At 41.1% G+C, this 21,243-nt stretch overlaps 1 protein-coding gene across 1 annotated transcript in view; it reads left to right on the forward strand.

The window, feature by feature from the left end:
• WDFY3 (WD repeat and FYVE domain containing 3) overlaps positions 1-21,243 on the forward strand; it is a 254,837-nt gene that overhangs the window by 179,985 nt on the left and 53,609 nt on the right. The window contains exons 35-40 of the mRNA XM_029913674.1: positions 1,053-1,213; positions 2,974-3,203; positions 3,877-3,986; positions 12,574-12,756; positions 18,319-18,476; positions 19,893-19,970. Coding sequence (XP_029769534.1) covers positions 1,053-1,213; positions 2,974-3,203; positions 3,877-3,986; positions 12,574-12,756; positions 18,319-18,476; positions 19,893-19,970 — 920 coding nt within the window. The remainder of the gene's footprint in view (positions 1-1,052; positions 1,214-2,973; positions 3,204-3,876; positions 3,987-12,573; positions 12,757-18,318; positions 18,477-19,892; positions 19,971-21,243) is intronic.

A 21,243-nucleotide genomic window follows, 5' to 3' on the forward strand; every position in this document is an offset into this window, starting at 1 on the left:
TCATGAGGAAGAAACCCACACAAGCATATATTTTGGCCGTAGGTGTTCTTTGTTTTTTAACAGTGTGTTAGTTCATGTGCAAATGAAGTATAGGTGTTCATGTTAGCAGGTGAATACACACACCATTGGGCATTAGACAAAATACAGATATACCTTCCTATTATAAACTTGATGTATCAAATTAACTTGGTGGTTAGTATTACAGTAGCAATTTTGGGTCCCCGGTGCTAGGTGCTGTGTATGCGTAAGAGAGAAATATAGAGGTGCATCATTCATGGAGATTTAGTGTCTTCCTTTGGGAGACCAATATGCAGGAATCCTCAAATGATGGATAGGAGGTCTCCATGCTTAAGGAACCATCTCTTGATGGGAACAGTCTCACCAACTATTCTCCTATCTGAATTTCCTTCTTTGGAAAAATGTTATTGGGGAGGTTGTGGTGAGGCAACTGTGTGGAGGCCTCCAATTTCCTTGAATCCTTTCAGTAGCTTTAGACTTGGGTATGGCATGGATGTTGTGCTGATCTTGTTAGCCATCACGCTCCAGAAGGTGAACAAAATCAGGTGTCCATGATGCTTCTCTTATATCAGACCAATAACGGATACAAAAGATCATCTTATTGACTTTATGAACTCAGTCATGAGCACAAGGAGTTGTACTTGTGTGCCTCTGCTCTGTCCTCTTAGAGAGAGATGAGTTGGTGGAGTAAAGCCTTACCCAACAAATATTAACACATCCTTTAATATGCACATATGGCATTGTTTTTCTTCCTTCCTTGTTTTGGTCTGTGATTAAAAATATGCCTTCAGTGCCCACTTCACATTGCCACTATTACAGTTCAATAAATATATTGCATACAACATTAAGCTCCTATTGTTTGACTAACAGTTCCAGGTAGCATTTCATTCAGATGACTGTAGCACTTTCTCCAGGTTGCAGAATAAAGAAATTAGTCTTTAGAAAGCTATTGGGCATGCTGAACACACATAGGTGGTTGGAGAGTGGGTTTTTTTGCTGTTGTTTAAATCATTTTGTTTTCTTTTGTAATTTAGGTGAAGATGCATCTCTGCCTATTACAAGTGGTGGTAGTTACCAGGTGCTGGTGAACAATGTGTTTTATTTCACACAGCGTGTGGTGGATAAGCTTTGGCAGGGCATGTTCAACAAGGAATCCAAACTTCTTGTAGACTTCATCATTCAGCTAATTGCACAGGTAACAGTTCTTCATAGTAGTAGTAGTAGTATTACTATATGCCTAGGAGCCCAAGTCATGGTCCAGGACCTCCCAGTGCTCTACAAACACAGAACAAAAGGATGGTCCCAGCCCCATAGAAAGCATATTTGTTTAATTAGTTTTAAAAGATTGTCCAGAGCATTAGATGCACACTCACGCTCTTTTGTAGCTTGTAAATATCTAAATAAATAAATTAGGCTTTTTTGCATAATTTCATCTACTGGTGCTGATTCCAAGGTGTGGTGTCTTTTGTAAGAGAATATTTTTAAAATAGCGTGCGCATTTTAAAATGGCGTTTAGCTTAATACAGGCAGTCCTCGGACTTACGACACAGTTGGTTCCTGAAAATTGCGTTGTAAGTCGAAACTTTGTAACTCGGAACCGCAAGACAGTCCATTGCAGGACTGAGCGTCATAAAGTCGAAACCAATTGTCATAAGTCAAATCAGGGTGTCAATTCAGAAACGTTGAAAGTGCTGTTTGTCGTAAATCAAACGTCGTAAAGTTGAGGACTGCCTGTATTTTGAAGGAAACTAGAACTTCCTTAGCCTGCAAAGCTTTTTAAGTTAATATAACATAAGCAAGAAAGTCAAATTTTTAGTTTTCTCCCTTTGTGAGCCCTGTGCGGTCTTGCCTTGCAACTTGGACTGGCATAGTTTACCCCTTAACAGCAAGCGTGGTGAAAGAGACGGTTGTCCACCTTATCTTTCTCTTTGGCAGTGTGATGATGATAAACATGATATAAATGCCTAGATGAATGGAAACAACTCAGGACAAGATTTCCCCCTTCATCCCCAACATCTTGGGCCCTCCACAAATTATTTGGCAGTTATATTATTGAAGATATGAACAATCTTAGGTGTCATTTTGCAAGCCCTTAGTGCATGAAGATTCCAGAGAAATGTATTAGGCTGCTACATACCAAAGGATTTGCAGGTTTGCATACATAGTGTTTAGACATTCTCATGCCAAACTGGGAGAGGAGACTAAAAGAGCAATGAAAGTTTTCTTGTTAGTGCTCTGTCTTTGGAAATATATGGGCTTTTCTCCTCAGCCTTTTTCTTTTTTTCCCCTTTTTGAGTCTGCACCATCATAGCATGACCTGTTGGTGTTTATATGTAGTAGGTCAGTGTTCTGATATGATACAATATTTTGATAGTAGGGTTGACTCATATACCTGTCTGAGTATGCTGTATTCATCTCTCTGGTGTCTGAGTGCCTGATGAAGAGAGAGGTCTTGTCTATTCTAGGGATATTTTCCTGATTATTCAGGCTTAAAACCATTGCTGCAGCATAGATAAGACTCTGATGCTGGGAACCATTTTTATAAGTGGATTAGTTAACTTGCTTTCAGATTAATTAGATTTAAAACTGTTATGAATTTGTGGTAGTATTTCTGTAGTAAGATGAGTCCAAAGATTCCTCCTCCTCCTCTTCCACTGAATCTCATTGAGAAGCTTTGTTGTGGAAATTAGAACACAGCATTTCAATAAGTTACCATAGAAGTTGCCATAAAACAAAATTCTTATCAGTCCATTTATCAGCATGACTTCAGTTCTCATTTCCAGGCAGGCAAATCATTAATACATATTGGGATTGAGCGGGGGAATTAATCAGTACAAAGATCTTTTAGTAAAATGAAAGTTTTTTGAAAAAAATCAGTGTAGGATTTGAAGAAATAAGTTTTTGTGGAGATTTCACTATCTGACATTATATTAATTGTTTTGTACTTTCCATCAGTCAAAAAGAAGATCTCAGGGGTTATCACTGGATGCTGTTTATCACTGCCTGAATAGGACCATCTTGTATCAGTTTTCAAGGCCACACAAAACTGTCCCTCAGCAAGTTGCTCTCCTTGATTCTCTAAGGGTCCTTACGGTGAACAGAAACCTAATTCTGGGACCCGGGAACCATGATCAGGAGTTCATCTGCTGTCTAGCTCATTGCCTGATTAATCTGCATATGGGAAGGTAAGTGCCTCAGACTTAAATTCATCATACTAGAGTCAGTCTTGTACAGTGTTTCTTCTTCCTCTCTAAGCTATGGCTGCTTACTGATGAATCACAAACAGTTGGCAAAATTGTGGATATCTGTTTATAATGTTTGATGCCAGGAAAGTGCAAGATAACTGAAATGGTTCATCTTGAACAAAATTACAATTGGGTAATAGTCTTAGGGGTATAATCCTATCTCCTTTTCCACAACTATGTTAAGATATTGGTACATGAATATACCTTGTTCATCAGCCTTATTAAGCTTTAATAGTGTAAAATATCTGAATTTTCTGAATATTCATATTCTTCCAGTGAATTTTTTTTCCTGGTTTGTTCTTTGTATTTTATCCAAAGTCTCTTGAGTATTAATACCAGCAGGAATCTAATGCTTCCCGTTTGACACTTGTCATTAATTTGAATTGTACAAGTTCCACCCTATCTTTCCCCAGTGACTTTAGTAGAAAACCATGCCCTTCTTCATAAAACTGCAGCTCAGAGTGAGGCTGCATATCCCCAAAACAAGAGGGACCAGAAACATGTCTCTGCCCCGTAGCAGTACACGTTGCTTCAGTTTGATGATACCACAGAAAGATTAACCACTTCAGTTCTTAAACCCTATCTGCTTCTGTTCATTCTAAATTTATTGTAGCGGTGTTGATGGGTTTGGACTGGAAGCGGAAGCCAGGATGACCACTTGGCACATTATGATCCCCTCTGACATAGAACCAGATGGAGTCTACAATCAAGATATTAGCGAAGGTAATAAAAAAAGCAGCTAAACCTCAGATATCTATTAACACTAGATTCTTAAAATGTTCTTATTCTTCTTCCTTCCTTCCCTTCCTCACCACCAGTCTTTTTCCCATTTTTTGGTGGGGGGTGTGGCAGAAGGAGAGGGTGGTTATCTGAGATGGTAAACATATCAAAAATGTAGAACACTTCACAGAAATACTGAGAAGCATCCAGTGTCAGCTGTCTATTTATCGAAACAATAAGAACATTTCCGTCCCTTCCTGATATGGCTATAAAGGCCATTAAAAAATACTAATTAGAAGCAAAATTTGTTTAGAGAGCGAGAGAGAGATAGAGAGAGAGGCGCACAGAGGCTAGTCCAATATGAATCGATAGTTTTGTGTATGTCAGCACAAAAGTAAACAGAGGTAAGAAATAACTAGGGTTAGGCATGAGGTATATAATTCAGTGAAAACAGCAGGATCTGTCAGTCACTGGAAATTAGCTAACAACTTGGTCCAGAGTAGGAAACTGGGATTATCACAGATGGGTGTTGAAAAGCACTAAAGAGAGTAGGTAGGATGCATGAGAAGCAGGTAGGAGAGAAGAACCAAAGAGCCCCTAATCATACATGAAGAAAAGAAACAGGAGAAATAGGAAGATATGAAAGAAGCAGTTTTAGGAATAAGGGACATCAGTGTAAAAGTTAAGTTCACAGTCAATCCTTATCCCAGAGAGAGAGTGGCCACCCCATTCCTGTTGTGTACCTTCTCAGTATTCACCAGGATCAGTTTGACAGAACTAACCCTTAGAGGAGAAGATTCAGTGAGGTGAGCATTTCTAGTTTCATGAAGGTTATATATATAATTACATACACAAACTATGCTAAAAGAACATTAGTAAGGTTGCAAAGTCAAAGACTCAAAAGTTAAGAAATGTCAGAGTTTAAAGTTGTACGTGCAACCTTAATTCCACCCCCTTTTGCATATACATTATGATAATTTTTGATTACATGATCCCACAGGACTCCTGCCTCATTCAGTGAACAGAATGGACAGTGCTCAGTGAATGAGCAGCTATTCAGTATTTTGTTTTTCCTCATTGTTCAGTGTGTGACCCTAGGCCTTATTTACTGCATATTATTCAAACCTTCCTCTGAAGACAGCATTACTGATTTCCTCATGGTTTTTTTTTTCCCTCTAAGTTACTCAATGCATAGCATCTGAGTGTTTCACAAACATTAATTCTTCTATGAGTGCTGGTCCCTATGGGTATTCAGTACCAAGCAGAAGCATGAGGAATATAAGAGCGAATGCAAGAAGAGGGATAAATCTATTGATAGACTCTTTTTCGAGGATCCATCTTGCCCCTTTCTCTGACACTGCCCGAGACTCCATGCCCTGGAATGGGTGTGCCCGGAGTTTGTAGAGAAAAGGCAGTACCCTGAAACCACATAGTGAGGGACCGTTAAGAACTCCAGTAAGGTCAGAAGGGATCATTTTCCCCCTGCTCCGACAGTACTTCCCCCACACAGATATGCCACCTCCAAGAAGGCATATACTGTCCAGACAAAGCCCAAGACTATGGGCAGTTCACCCAAAGAGGACTCCCTATGCTCTCCTGGAGGACTTATTTATGTATGTGGACCCAAAGTCTCTGATTCTCTTTGAATCAATCCTGCTGCAGAAGGTCCCCTCCCCTTCAATGCTGGTACCAGGAACAGGAGGATCGGCCTCATCCACTTCACTTTCCATCTGTGTGTAGTCCCAGTCAGCTGGAACTAGATCCCGCAGCCCCAACATTGGAACGTGAGGAGTCCTATTCATCGGTTGCAAATGAGCCAGTACTGATGGTCTCTCCAGATACCCAACAGAGAGCCATCAGCCCAGACAGGGCTTTGAGAGCCACTCTCCTTCCCTTGCATCCCCACCATCAGTAATTCTGACCCAGGGACCAATGGTATCCATTGTGAGGTCCATCTCCATATCCCTGTGACCCATCCCATCATTCCTGTTGGGGCCCCGGGGACCCTTACTTCTTTCACCAGAATATGGGACCCAACATTCTGTGCCCAGAAGTGTTTGACACCAGGTAAACAATGGTGGCCCCCACAGAAGCAGCTGATGGAGGAGGATCAGCCAGAACCGCCAATACCACCAGAGCTACCAGATTGATTTTCTTCATCCTCTGCATATAAGATAGTATCACCAGCCTCCCCCTTACACCCAGATGATTTTAAACAGTACCAGGATCATTTCAGGAGAATTGCAGATGCTCTCCAGTTTCCACTAGAGGAGATCCAGGATCTGGCACACAAGCTCCTGGATATCCTCCAGGCTACAATGCCCTCCAAAGTGACATTCCTGATAAAAGAGGCCATCATGGAACCTACCAGAGTGATCGGGCACACTCCTGCCACCTGTGCCCAGACCCCAAAGATGGCTGAAAAACACTACTTTGTTGCCACCCAAGGAGTGGAATTCCTGTTTTCCCACCCTAATCCCAATTCCCTAGTAGTCCAGGCAGTTACAAAAGAAGCCTGCGACACCAACCCAAATCCACTCCACCAGATAAAGATGCCAAATGACATAACCGATTCCTTTGGAATCTATTTTCTTCAGTTAGCTTAGCATTCTGAACAGCAAACTTCCAAGCTTTGATGTTGAAGTATGGTTTCTTGAATTATAACAAGATTTTAGAGTTCATGAGCAAACTTCCTCAGGAATGCAGACCTAACTTTCAGGCCATTCTGGATGAGGAAAAGCTAGTAGTAAGTTCTTCCCTTCAGGCATCCCTTGACACAGTAATAGGCTCCATGGTTATCTCAATAATCATGATACAAGCTTCATGGCTGCAAGCCTCTGGGTTCCCCAAAGAGGTCCAAACCACCATTGAGGACTTTCCCTTTGATGGCAGCAACCTCTTTAGTAACCAAACCAATGAGTTGCTGCATACTCTCAAAGATTCACAAGCTACCCTCCTCTCTCTGGCTATTTGTACTCTGGTACCCTGTAGAAAATACTCCAAGCCTCCTCTGCCTCAGCATTGACCACTGCCTTCTTCCTAAAAATAATGTATGAACCTCCAAGAAATGTCAGAGTAGGCACCTGAACCCCTGTCCTCTACTTTGCAGCCATGTCTTAGAAAGTTGTTTAGATAAGACATCTATGGGTTGACAGCCAGTCTCCCTTGCCCACTGTCACACCCTTTCTCCTGGTGTGACATGCTATTATAATGGACAAGTGGGTCCTGGACGTTCTATCAAATAGCTAAATGCTAGAATGGCTCCCTCCCCCCTCCAAAAAAAAAAGACAAAAACCTTCCTTGTCCCTTTTCAGGGACCCCCTCTCATGAGAGGATTCTGAAACAGGAGTCAGACTGCCTTTTTCAATTGGGGGCAATAGACACTATACCACCCTCTCACACAGGGAAGACTTTTACTCTAGGTACTTCCTCGTCCCCAGAAAGAAAGGCGTCTGGAGGCCCATTCTGGACTTCAGACAATCGAATTTCTTCATACAACCCTCAAAGTTCAGAATAACTGACCACTCTGGCCTCTCTAATACTCTCCATCAATTCAGGCAACTGGTATATAGCCCTCAATTGGAAAGACATATTTTCATGTGGATGTTCACCCCGCTCACAGATGATTTCTGTGCTTCATAGTGAGCCAAGAACACTTTGACTACAGCATGCTCCCTTTCAGCCTCTCGGCTGCCCCAGGGGTATTTACAAAAGTTGTTGCAGAGGTGGCCACTTACCTTCGCAGACAAGGAAGACCAGTACTTTCTTTCCTGGATGACCGGGCTGTTTGCTGGTCAGTTATACCAGGAGGTACATGCAACACCCACTATCTCATTTTAACTCTTTCATTCACTTGCAGTGCAAGCCAATTTAGACAAGTCCATGTTCACACCAGACAAACCATAGAATTCATTGGGGTGAACTTGAACTCAGACATAGTGAGAGCCTACTTACCTCAGGAACAATTCCTTGCTATGAGGGATCTCATTGACCAGCTTCACCTCAGACTGCAGCCCTATTCTACCTGTTCCTGTTGGGCCACATGGTGGTGTGTGCTTATGTCACTGTACTTACAATGCCTTCAATCTGGTTATTGTCAGTCTGCCTCAAAAAGGGACTCCCTTGGACAAGAAAGTCTCTCTTCCTTGGGACATGTTGACATCGCTCACCTGCTGGGAGAACAAGGACAAAGTATGCATGGGGTTCCCTTTCATTTCTGTACCACCTACAAATGCAGTCATCTTGGGTGCCTCCATACTAGGATGGGGAACACATCTTGACAACCAAACAGGCCAAGGCTTCTCTCCTCAGGAATCCAGGCTACATATCGACCTACTCAAGCTTTGAGCAGTTCACAAGGTATGTAAGATATTTTTACCCATCATTCAGTCCACCCACTTAGAGGTCAGATCAGACAGTATGAACCTCTTCTACCATATAAACAAGCAGAGAGGAGCAAGGTCCACCCTGCTTTGCAGAGAAGTGGTCCACCTCTGGAACCAATGCATCAGTCAAGGAATCACCCTTTGAGCAGTACACATCTGAGGGGTGATGAATTCACTGGTGGACAGTCTCAGCAGTCTTTACAAACAGAACATGACTGGGAACATCACCCGTCAATAGCACAACACATCTTCCAACAATGAATATTTCCATCTTGGGATCTCTTCGCATCCCAAGACAACAAAAAGCACCTGGCATACTGCACCCAGGCATCCCAAGGCCTCATTATCAGAAGGGCTGTCTTCCTGGTGCAGTGGTCAGAACCACTGATGTATGCCTTCCCGCCCATACCTTCACTTTCTCGTGTACTCAGGAAGATCAAACTCGATAGTGATCCTTATGGTGCCTTGTTGGCTGAGGCAAATCTGGTTTATCGCCGTACTACACCTAGCCTCTCACCCATGTATCTACCTGCCACCATTCTGGAGCCTGCTTTCCCAGAATGAGGGAGCACTGAAGCCCAACATCTCAACAGCTGACAGCATCATTGTTGATGAAGTACATGCATAGGGAGAGTATGCTATGAGGGAATTCAGTCCATCCTCAATAACAGCAGGAGACCCTCTACCTGGAAATGCTACTCTGCAAAGTGGATGCAATTCTCCCTTTGGTGCCAGCAGCATCACTTACATGCAGTGGCACTGGGCATTCCTGTCATTCTGGAGTATCTTCTCTCACTCAAGATGACCGGCTTATCAGTCAGCTCCCCCCAGGTACATTTGGCAGCCGTCAGCACTTCCCACCCCCAGATGGAGGGCTACTCAGTCTTTATTCACCGTATTACTGCAGAGCAACTGATGGCATCATAAGGACATTCTCTCCCATTGCAAAACAAGTCCCTGTCTGGGATCTGAACCTCTTCCTCTCTGCACTCGTGAAACCACCATTTGAACCCTCCAAGTTCCCTCCTTCACCTTTCTATGAAAATCACCTTCTTGATGGCAGTTACCTCAGCTAGAAGGGTTGGAGAGCTTGGGATCCTTATGCTGGACCTGCCTTTTGCAGTTTTTCACAAGGTTTCTTTCTAACTACATCCAAAGTTCCTACCTAAAGTTCCTTCTGAGTTTCACCTTAACCAGACTGTTTGCATTCTAGTGTTTTACCCCAAGCCTCACCACAACATAGGAGAGACAAGGCTTCATTCTTTGGATGTGTGCAGGGCTGTAGCCTTCTAACAGCATGGAACGGCTCCCTTTCAGAAGTCCCCAAGCTTGTCTGTCACATTAGAAAGCTATCTCTTCCCAAAGGGTCTCTAAGTGGACTTCTTCCTGCATCATCCTTTGCTATGATCTCATGAAACCCCATCCTGCTCAAATTGTCAAGGACCACTCTGTGAGAGCCAAAGCAGCATCGATAGCCTCCTTACAGGAAATCCCCTGTTCAGAGATATGTCCAAGCTATGGCTGGGAGGGGCTGTCCTTCGCCTCCGTGATCCCCCACTTTATGGTACAGCATACTTCCTTGCACCCTGATCCTCAACAAGTATGCTTGGGAGTTACCCACAGTGAATACCTATAGGGCCAGCAATCAAAGAAGAAAGAAAATTTACTTGCCTTACAGTAACTCTTCAAGCTGTATGATCCCTATGGGTATTCATGACCTGCCTTCCTTCCCCTCTGCTCGCGTCATCATGTGATTCATGGCAGAGACAGTACTGGAGTGGTGGTCAGTTCACACTGCCTTTTATGTCCTTGGCTGAAAGCACGAGGAGGCACTATGTGAACCAATAGACGCTAATATTGAAGAATTTCCTATTCTGGGTGCAGGAGCATATGCGTTCCCACAGTGAATACCCAGAGGGACCACACAACTTGAAGAATTCCAGTTACTATAAGGTAAGTAACCTTTCTTTTTCCCAACATCTCTGTGAGACTAAAGGGTACTATCCCCATTTTACAAGATGGGGAGCTGAGGCATGAAGAGACTAAGGTCAGAAGTACACCTGTACCCCGAAATAATGCCGTTCTCAGGAGCCAAAAAATCTTACCACGTTATAGGTGAAACCGCATTATATCGAACTTGCTTTGATCCGCCGGAGCGCGCAGGCCCTCCTCCCCCCCACCCCACCCCACCCCCGAGCCACTGCTTTATTGCGTTATATCCAAATTTGTGTTATATCGGGTCGCGTTATATTGGGATAGAGGTATATCCATTAATTTTTGGTGGCCCTTTTGAGACACCTAGAACCTGATTTCCGTATGTTCAAAGCACAGCTTCCATTGCTGTTCTGAATGCTCAGCACATCAGACCCCTGGATCTCAAATCAGGCACTGAGAAAATAAGAAACACATAATCCGTGATTTTTTTGTGGAAAAGTTTGGTGCAAGTTACTTGCGCAGTGTCGCACTGGAACTCAGTGTCAAAGGCAGGCATAGAATCCAGTTGTCCAGGGCAGCATTCAACTGCTTTCACCATGAGATTATCCTTTTTCTTCCTGTAATCCCTTGCCTCCTTCTCTACACACCTTTCAACTTGTACAACAAATGAGGCAGGGAACTTATAGACAACAGCCTCCTTTACTAACACAGCTCTGATTCCTCTCCAGAGCAGGTCCGTACTATGCATTGAATGAAGCAGGAGTCCTATGGAAATAAAAGTATGTGATCATGTTATCAAAGTGCTTATGCACAAAGGGGCTGAATTAAGGTTGCACAGGCACTCTTAATTGTGGCATTTCCTAATTTTTGAGTGCTTGATGTTGCAAGCTTAGTAACGTTCTTTTAACTTAAGGATTTTTTGATGTAATTTGCTAACTTTTTAAAAAAGGAAGCTGAAAATACAAATTCAGTTATGTGGCATCACACTGACATCCCCATGCTTCATCAGCAAGGTTGGAACCTTTATATCCACCACACAGACCTGTGCCACTTGAGCTATTGGAGTAATTGACAGAGGATGACAACCCATTACTGTTATGTGAACCAGCACTAGAAGTAGATGGAGACACACACTTTGCCCAGTGGGTTTCACAGTTCTTTGCTGACAGTGGAGGAATGGCGAAACTCTGGAATCTTGAGTTCCATTCTCGGTTCCGAAGGGGAGTGACCACTTCTGCCGTGTCTCTTCCCAGTTGACCAAACCCTTTCCAAATATGCTTGGGTCCATATCACCAAAAGCATTATTTTAAAATGGGAGGCGTTTAAGTCCTTAATGATTCTTTTTTGTCATTTTTCTTATTCCCGGGAATATCTCAAGGGCACAAAACACTCAATCACACAGACTAATGGTGGTGAGCTGTAATACTAGTGAAGAAAGTCTGGTTGGGAGCTCAATTAATCCCGGTCACGCTACTGTTGATACACCAGTTCAGTATTCTTCATTGGTAGCTTTCATAGGCAGAATATAGACAACAGCCTTCAACTAGAACATTGTATCACTACTAATAAAACCAGAAATATACTGACACAGTCTCAAAATATTAGCTACCTCACTTACTTGGGTGCCAGTTTGAGGAGGAGATAAAAGTATGAAATTAAGATAATAGTTAATGTGGAAAGGAAGACATGATTCAGAAAACAAGACTGAGTCCCAAATTAATTATAGGTATTGAATGCTCTGAACAAAAATTGTAAATTTTTTTTTTTTGAGTTGTCACATGAATGTTCTTTGGCTGTGTTTGTCCCTATTTGTGTTTGCTTCCCACAAACATTTGTGAGTTCAAGGTTAGTAGAATGAATGTGAATTTAAAAGTTACATGTGTAAGAATTTCTGGAAACCAAATTTTTAATACGCATGTCAGTATATTTGTAGTGGACTTGTTGGCTCACTCATCCAATCAGGAAACAGAAGCAATGCTGTATGACTTATCTGAAAAAAACACAACTAAATCAACACAGCTGGAATGATGACGGCTCAGAGAGGTATTTGTGATCATCAATCCATGGAAGGAGAAAAAAAATTGGTCAAATGCTCTCAAAGAATTTGAGGAAAAAGCAATCTGGTCACAGACATTCTGCATGTGGGGAATACAAAGCTTTCTTTGTTAGATATATATTTTTGTATGAATTCTTCACTCAGCTCATTAATACTTACTGTAAAACTGCAAAAATGTAGTGGGAAATTATTTATGATCTTTTTACCTGTTTAGGTCGCCAGCTTCTTTTAAAAGCCATAAACAGAGTATGGACAGAGCTGATTCACAGTAAGAAACAAGTTTTAGAAGAGGTATTCAAAGTCACCCTACCTGTCAATGACCGTGGCCATGTGGATATAGTTGTAGCAAGGCCTTTTATTGAAGAAGCAAGTTTAAAATGCTGGCAAAATCACTTGGGTAAGAATAAATGTGAAGATATATTATTCCAAAATATATCAAATTGGTCTGTTATCTTCTACACCAGATATTCAGTCTCATTTGTTTCATACCCTTAATAATGAACTTAGGATGTGTGTTTTCTGCATATACACTTATAGCACTTATTGGTAGATATAACTACAGTCACACCAACACCTCTGCCTAACAAACTGGCATATGTTTCTCAAACCATGGTACAAATTGCAGACCATTACACAAACAGATATTTAGCAATAAAAGACAGACAAAATACGATGCATTTGTAGAATAAAAAAAACGTGATGGCATGGGTTAAAAAAAAAAAAAGTCTCTTGTTTGGAAAGACCTGTACAACTCATTTGTCATACGTCCACGTCTTGTGAATAATGCACTTATCCTGTACTTGTGGCAGCAAAAACATGTGTAACATCTAAATTCCTAGACTTGTAGAGTTTACAGTCAGAAGGGACCATTAGATTATCTAATATGATCACAGGCCATTAAGTTTCACCCAGTTACCCCTGTACTGAGCCCAAGAACTTTTGTTTGACCAAAGCATAACTTGTGTTCGGTTAAAGCATATCTTTCATAAAGCATCCAATCTTGATCTGAAAACATCAAGAGATGGAGAATCCACCGTTTCTCTTGGTAGTTTGTTCCAATGATTAATCACCCTCATTGCTAAAACGTGGTGCATTATTTCCCATTTGAATTTGTCCTAGTGCAGCTTTCAGCCACTGGTTCTTGTGATGTTTCAAAGTAGCAGCCGTGTTAGTCTGTATCCGCAAAATTCTTGTTATGCCTTTCTCTGCTAGATTAGAGCCCTTTAGTATCAGGTATTTTCTTCCATTGACAAAATTTTCTTCTCTTTTAATGAAATCACCTCTCAAGCTTTCTTTTGATAAACTAACCCTTTGAGCTCTTTATCTCACAGTAAGGCATTTTCTCCAGCCCCTGAATCATTTTTGTGGCTCTTTTATGCACCCTCTCCAATTTTTCAACATCCTTCTTAAAATGTGAACACCAGAACTATATGTAATATTCCATTATCAGTCTCACCAATACCAGAGACAGAGGTGAAATCACCTCCCCTTTCCTACTCATTACTCCCCTGTTTATACATCCAAGGATTGCATTAGCCCTTTTTGCCACAGCATCATACTGAGAGCTCATGTTGATCTGCTTGTCCAGTATGACTCCTAAATCCTGTTCAGAGTCACTGCTTTCCATGATGCAGATCTCTATTCTGTAGCTATGGCCTGCATTCCTTGTTCCTTGATGTATAAACTGCATTTGTCTTTATTAAAACACATTTTGTTTGAATGGGCCTAGTTTACCAGGTGATTCAGATCTCTTTGTATGAGTAATCTGTCCTCGTGGTTATTTTCTGCAAACCTTTGTCATCCTCAAATTTTATCAGCAGTGATTTTCTGTTTCCAAATCATTGGTGAAAACATTAAAAAATGTAAGCCTAATATTAATCCTGGCAGAACTCCACTAGAAACACTCCCATTGGATGATGATTGCCATTGAAGACTACTTTGAGATCTGGCAGTTTTCAAGTTCTTAATCCACTTTGCTTTAAATCCCTATAGAAGTGCAAGTATATTACATTTACTTGTATACTTCTCGAAGACTGAAATCAAGTCTGTTTGAGAAGACCTGTTTTCCATAAAACCATGTTGACTGGCATTAATTTTATTCCTATCTTTTATCACTGTTTATCTTATAAGGTCATTTATATTATAGAACTAGAGCAATGGTTATTATTCTGTGCATGCCAGTCTGATTAGGTATAACTCTTACCTTCAGAATTGTTTTCATAAAATTTATCCCAGTATAATTTTTGCAAAAATACTATTGGAGGCAAGTCTGGGGCCTGAACATCAGTAAGTCATATTGTCAGCAACTCTGACGCTACTGTTCCTGTGTTAGCTGTTCACTAAACAAGGATGGGGAATTAAAATATTTTCAGCATTGTATCACGGTGCTATAACTGCAGACTGAAAGAGTCATCTGAGGTCCATAGCACTGAACTATTTGCTGGTTTCGCATTTGTTTTATTGGCCAAGGTTAGTCTCTATAGGTTATTGTTTATTCACATTTGAAAAGAAATAAGTGACCAGTGGAATTTCAGGACAACAATCCAGATTAGCAGTAGGGTTCCTGTTAGCATCCCAGAAAGGATAGTGTGAATCCAAGCTCCCACTCATTCATTTCAGTTCTAAGTTTTCCCAATTTAGTTAGGTCTTTTCGATACAGAGAATATTAAATATGGTTGTGAAACCAGTTAAGATGAGGAAAAATGGACAAATATTCCTCGTGTAGCAAGATGGTATAGTGTAACCTGGCCTTGATGACGGGCATGGTGTAAAACGCTTTGCATAGTTCTTTTCCTCACACTTTTTCCATCACACCTTGCCATTCCAAATACTTTGTAACCCAGCCAAAACTTTCATTAACATTTTGTCTTGATTAGTCCATGTTATCATTTTAATTTTTAAAACGATAAATGGCAGGCATTAAAAACTAATTATGCAGAGGCTGGTTGTTAAGGTGGCTTTCTGAAATAATCTTATAATTCTTGGTTTTCTACATCTGGCTGGGCTTTCGTTGTGGAAATTGAGTGTTTACACAAAAGTTGTCAGAGAAGTGAATCTTCAGTAGATCTGTCACAATAGGTAGTTTTTGAAAAGAAAACAGGGTAGACAGGAGGCTCTATGTAGAAGCCTTGGTGGAAGAATGGGACATACAAAGAAAAGGCAGGGAGGATTAGGAGGGAGGCAGGCTGGTGGAGAGGGGATGAAGAGGGATAAAATGGCAGCTCCCCCAAGCTTGGTGTCAGGAGAGGGTAAGTGGAGTCCCCTTAAAGAAACTAACAGGCAGGGTCACATATTTGTTTGTGAATTTAAGGTTGAATATTGAACCTGAAACGATCACGTATGGTAGTTGCTTCCCCCAATGGCTCAAAAATTAGACAGCAAACAAAAAAAGTGGAGTAGTATTGGTGGTAGTAGTAGTACTTCTAAAGCTGCTGATCTATTTTTTTTTTTTATTTTTATTTTTTTTGTCAGTTTCTTGATCTCAGGGGACCTAATACATGATTTCTAGATGTTTAGATTTGGCAATACTGCTTCTTTCACCCTTCTTTGTTTCCCTGCCACAACCCCCAGTTCTCTCTCTCCCACCATATCCCACTTCCTAAAGTCTACAGCAGTAAGAAGAAGGGGGCAGGCAAGCTCCCCTGGTAATCAGAGCTCCATTACTGAGACAGCCCTGGGTAGGACAGACTTTCCGTGATTAAGGTAGCAATGCACATAACATATGATGCAAAACCATAAAATCAAGGAAAATAAAAAATAAGCTACTTACCAGTATGCGTCATCTATTCCTCCACGTGTAGACACAGGACTCGTTGCTATTACAATTACCATACACCAGAGTCTGAACTCAACCTTCATAGCACGACTGAGTTAAGGCATAGACACTATAGGCCTGTGCCTAGGCTCCAGCTCCTGCAGATACGTGATTGTCAGAATCTAGGCTTCCATTTATTTAAAATTAAAAATAAGTTTCTAGTTTCAGGAAAAGCTTGAAAACACAAGCCAAGCATAACTGAAACAGTGTTCTGCCGGAGTCTGCAGACAACCTAAAACAATGGTTCTAAGAGGTGTGCTCTCAAGGAGATTGAGGGGTGCATCTCAAGCGCATCCACAGCGCTGGGGAACTCTACCAATGCCACCTCAACAGAGAACTCCCCGTGTGGCCCTCACCCCACCCATGCAAATGTGTCTTGGCTGCTGGGGGGGGAGGCAGCCTACTGCTACCCCTCCCTCTTCAGGGGAGATGAAGGGGAACCCTGCTGCTACTCTCAAGGGGAGATGGTTCCTGTTGCCCCTTTTGGGGGAAGGGAAAGCTGGCCTCATGCTGGCCCTTGACTCCCAGAGGCATCTGTCATCTCCACTTCAGGTGGGAGGTGGCAGTACCATGGTACAGTTTGGGGGCTTCAGAAGGGACAGTGTCATGGTATGTCTCAGCACCAGATTTCCTTAGTCCAGCCCTGGCCTCTATGGATACCAATCTCAGCATCAGACTACTCCCTCAGCATCCCTTCTGCACACATGCCCTCCATCATGCTACCCCATTGTAACACTAGTTGTTGTTAATTGGTGTGTTTTGATGGAAGTTTGGTAAAAGGCATGTTGGATGGCTGGCACCCTTTGGGGGCATGGTTAAGGGTGTGTAGACTGTGTTGTACAGTAGTTATAAGGTCTGTGCCTGTGGGTAGAGTACAAGAAGCTGTGCACTGTTAAGTGGCTTCACTTCTCATTTCCTTGCTTTCCTGGTTTTGTGTCGGGTATCTTAAGTGTGTAACAATCATACCTGTTCTACACACATTGAAAATATTTGTGAATTGATGTAGGTTCCATATAAGTAAAAACAACATAAATATGAGGAAAGTGTTTGAGAACTGCAGCTGAGCTGTAAGTTTCTATTTTGAAAATCTTCAGGGCAGGGGGGTGGGTATTTTCATCTGTGTTTAGAAAGCAGCTTATTGGGGATTGCCACAATATAAATGTGCTACTGTTTATATTTTGGTAGTCCCAACCTATCCAAAATCTGTTAGAAGCATTCCTTATTACTTATTTCCATTGTTTATAACGTGAAAGAGAGAATGCAACTTGTCCGCTCTGTAACTGTCCTTTGGTTACTGTCTCCCAAAACAAGCCGCCTTGGAAATGCCCTCTGCTCCTTCAAGAGGGGGCAAATAAGCGTAAGGAAAATGAGATGGAAAAATATTTGGTCATACCTCCATTATTTTTACTTGGGAGTCTTCAAATTAATACTGAATACACAATTGATTATTCTACTTTTGCTGTCTCCCAAATGATACATTTCTGAAAGAAGAGAAAAAAATAGCTGCATCTGTTCCACAAATTTAATTTCTAAATGCACCATTTCTATTTTACAACCAATTTCATCTAGAAATCTTTCTCTCTTCATGCTAGAGAGACTCTTGATTGTTTCTTCATAATTTGCCTTGAACATGTGTTATAGTAAAGTTTGAGAAAACTTTTTAGTTTAGCAGTACCTTTCTGTGCCATATTTCCACACTTGGATGGAATTAGGTATGATAAGTAGAAATAGGTATGTGGGGAACTCGTATCATGTTTCAGGACAGAATGGAATGCAACGGGAGAGCAAGATTTTCAAATTTTTGCGGGGGACAGGAGGGTAATGGAAAGAGCAGCGTAATAGGAATTTCTCTGCTATGGGATAAATGTTTATCAAGAACAAACTGGGAAAGTTCCATTGGTACAGTGAACATAAATGCATAGAACAAAACCTACCCCAGAGTTCAGCATTCTGTCTGGACCCATCATGCTTTAAAGCAGTTGTTCCACTCCTTAAGAACCTCATTGACTTATGGTTAACACTATCTAATTGTATATGAAAATTGGTCATTTCTTTAATTTAAAAAGGGGGGGGAAATAGTGCTTAGCTACGTAAAGTGATAATTCTTTCAGAAAAGTAACATCAGCACTCTCTTTAATATTATAGCTCATGAGAAGAAATGCATCAGTAGAGGGGAATCTTTAGTTCCAACCACACAATCGAAGCTTTCACGGGTCAGCAGTGGGTTTGGCCTTTCCAAGTTAACTGGATCAAGAAGAAACCGAAAGGAGAGTGGGCTCAACAAACATAATCTCTCTACGCAGGTAATTTGTATTGTTTTATTAAAGGTCACCTGCAAATACTTGGGAGAAAAATCCAGCAATTTCACACTTTACTGTATGTGGTGAATGCCCCAAGTAGCAAGGGATAGAGGAGAAAAAAGTACCCTTCCCACCCCCCTTCCTGAATATTCAGACTTGTTCACTCCTGCTCCATAAGGAACGCTAGTAAGCACTTCAGGCAGCAAGTTATTCCATTGTAGTCAATGGAACTGCTTACATGCTTTAAGTTATGCCTGTGCTTGAGGGCTTGAATAGATTGGGCCCTAAACTGGTAATGTTACGTCATCCCAATTTTCAAAATCCAACTGTAGTAAACTGGAGCCAACCCACGGAAGCAAGATAGGTGCTTGGGTTTTTAACAGTGTTGTATGGTTTAGTAAAGTTTGACGGTAGGTTTCGTTTAAAAAGCCTCACACTGTTCAGCAGTGTTTTCTTTACTGCAGAATAGAACTCAATAAAAGATTATATCCCCCTGTATACGTCACAATAAAATTGTTGACTTCTGAAGCACCTCAACCATAGAATATATTTAAGATATTAACTTTACAAAACAGCACAGCGTTGTTGTTGTTGTTTTTTAATAAAATAAATTTTAAAAACCCATTCAGCCCTACAATAACCAGCAGTGCCATTGTTGTTTGCTGTCACCAGTGTAGTGTGCGCTATGGTATCTCTTCAATGATCATGAATGAGTCTGGATATTAGAAGAAAAAAAGTGGATCTGGATGTTTCAGCAGGTTGCTAATGGATTCTTTCTTCCTCTGGGATACAAGTAACCCCATCTGACTTCCTTAGGAGCTACTCATGGTGTGGAAGAGTAGAACCCTAGGTTGCCTAGTAGGTATTCAGTGGCCTGTGTGAAATGAATTGGTCTAGTCCATTTCCTGGTGAACAGGTGTTCATACCTGAAAAAACATCACAGGTGTTCTAACTGGAACCATAGATGGCCAGATTGGAAGAGGGTCCAAGAACTGAATGGGGTGAAGAGTCATGCATTGGCAGGAAGCCACAGAACACAGAGGTCTTCAGTCTCCATAGTCTGCAAACCAGGCACCCTTCATAAGAGTTAACTTTTTTCTTTTTAAATTAACTGAAGTTTTAAATCACTTATTTATTGAATGCCCCCTGCCCTTTGGTATTTGGTGTATTTCTGGGATGTTTTCAAAGTATTTGCAGATCACCATTAAATAATACCAACATGTGTTTCCTTACAATCCATTTTCTGAGCTAAACTAAACTAAAGAATATGGTTGCATTAAATGGTTTGAAATCAATCTAATATATTTTTAAGAAGAAATTGTTCTGTGTGAGAGTTAAGGTGTTTTATCCATATATTTTGCAATAAAAATGTACCTTTGTAAAATTGCTTTCTATATGTTCTGTCTCGTTTATGATTAGGAAATTTCCCAGTGGATGTTCACTCACATTGCAGTGGTTCGGGACTTGGTAGACATGCAGTACAAAGAGTATCAAGAGGTAAGGGAGTATCCAGGGAATTAACTAGAATTAAGATGAGCCTATTAAACTGCATATACTATCTCCCTAAGACACTGTACAAACACTTAGTAAAAGAGTCCCTGTCCTAAAGAGCTTAACTTTGAAACAGATAAGACAGGCAACGTCAGAGAGAGAGAGAGAATGGAGGCACAGAGAGCTGAAGCAACTTGCCCGATGTCACCCAGCAGAGCTGAGACTAGACCCCAGGCCTCCTGATTCCCAATCTGGTGTTCTGTCCTCTGAACCACTGCCCGTTACTAGCATGGTTTTATACATCAAATTAAAAAAAGATGCATGAGTCTTTCAGTACATTAATGAGGAAAACCTTTTTGGTGTAGCAGTCATTGCCCCTGTCATGTAATTTAATAAAAGGCATACTTTGAAAATAGTTTTCTACACATTGACTGATTTATATAAACCATGCATGGCAATGGTGGTACTTGTGGAAACATGTAAAGAGTAGTCAGATGGACATGGGACCACTTCTGAGATTGTACCGAGGGGGAAATATTTCTCTGTCATGGACAATGAGTTTATTACATATTGATTATTTTAATGTTTACAGTTTTTGCTTTAATATTTATAATAATACTCAAAGCATGAGATGGGAAGTTGAAATTATAAATTACATGTAGATGCTTTAAAAAATGAAATAATCTCTAGTAAGGATGTCTGCAGTACTTAAACATCCATTAACCAGCCAAGCAATTCCTTCACTGGTAAAAGCAACATCCCATCACACTCCAGCTGAAAGGTTGTTCATCTTTGAAGTAAGGTTTGGGGTTTCCAGTGTGGCAGTCCCACAAGAAAAGTAATGTGAGCCACAGGAAATTATACATGATTTAGAGCAGATTTCAAAATATTTTTTCTCCAATATTAGAAGTATTCTTACGACAGTTGGGACAGAGTATCTTGTCCTAACGTTTCTGCAGTCTTGTAGCAGCGGTAGTAGTACATACATACATACATACATACATACATACATACATTCCATACATACAGTACTCCATTTTATAACAGAAACAAGATTTTAGAGCAGTTGTTTCTAATCATGGAATCTATAGAAAGTAGCAGCTCTACCAGATCTGTTCCTCCTGAAATGAAATCACAGAACCTAGCATTTTCTTCCAGGCAGCCAGCAAATCACATTTATGGTTAGGATCACTTGCTGAGCAGCATTCTGTAAATCTGAGAAAACAGCTTCCCAGAGGAACAGCCACTTGGAACCAACTATTAATATAGTGCTAGTAGT

Source organism: Terrapene carolina, unplaced genomic scaffold, assembly GCF_002925995.2.
Source record: "Terrapene carolina triunguis isolate 2854851 unplaced genomic scaffold, T_m_triunguis-2.0 Scaffold789, whole genome shotgun sequence".
NCBI classification, from domain to species: domain Eukaryota; kingdom Metazoa; phylum Chordata; order Testudines; family Emydidae; genus Terrapene; species Terrapene triunguis.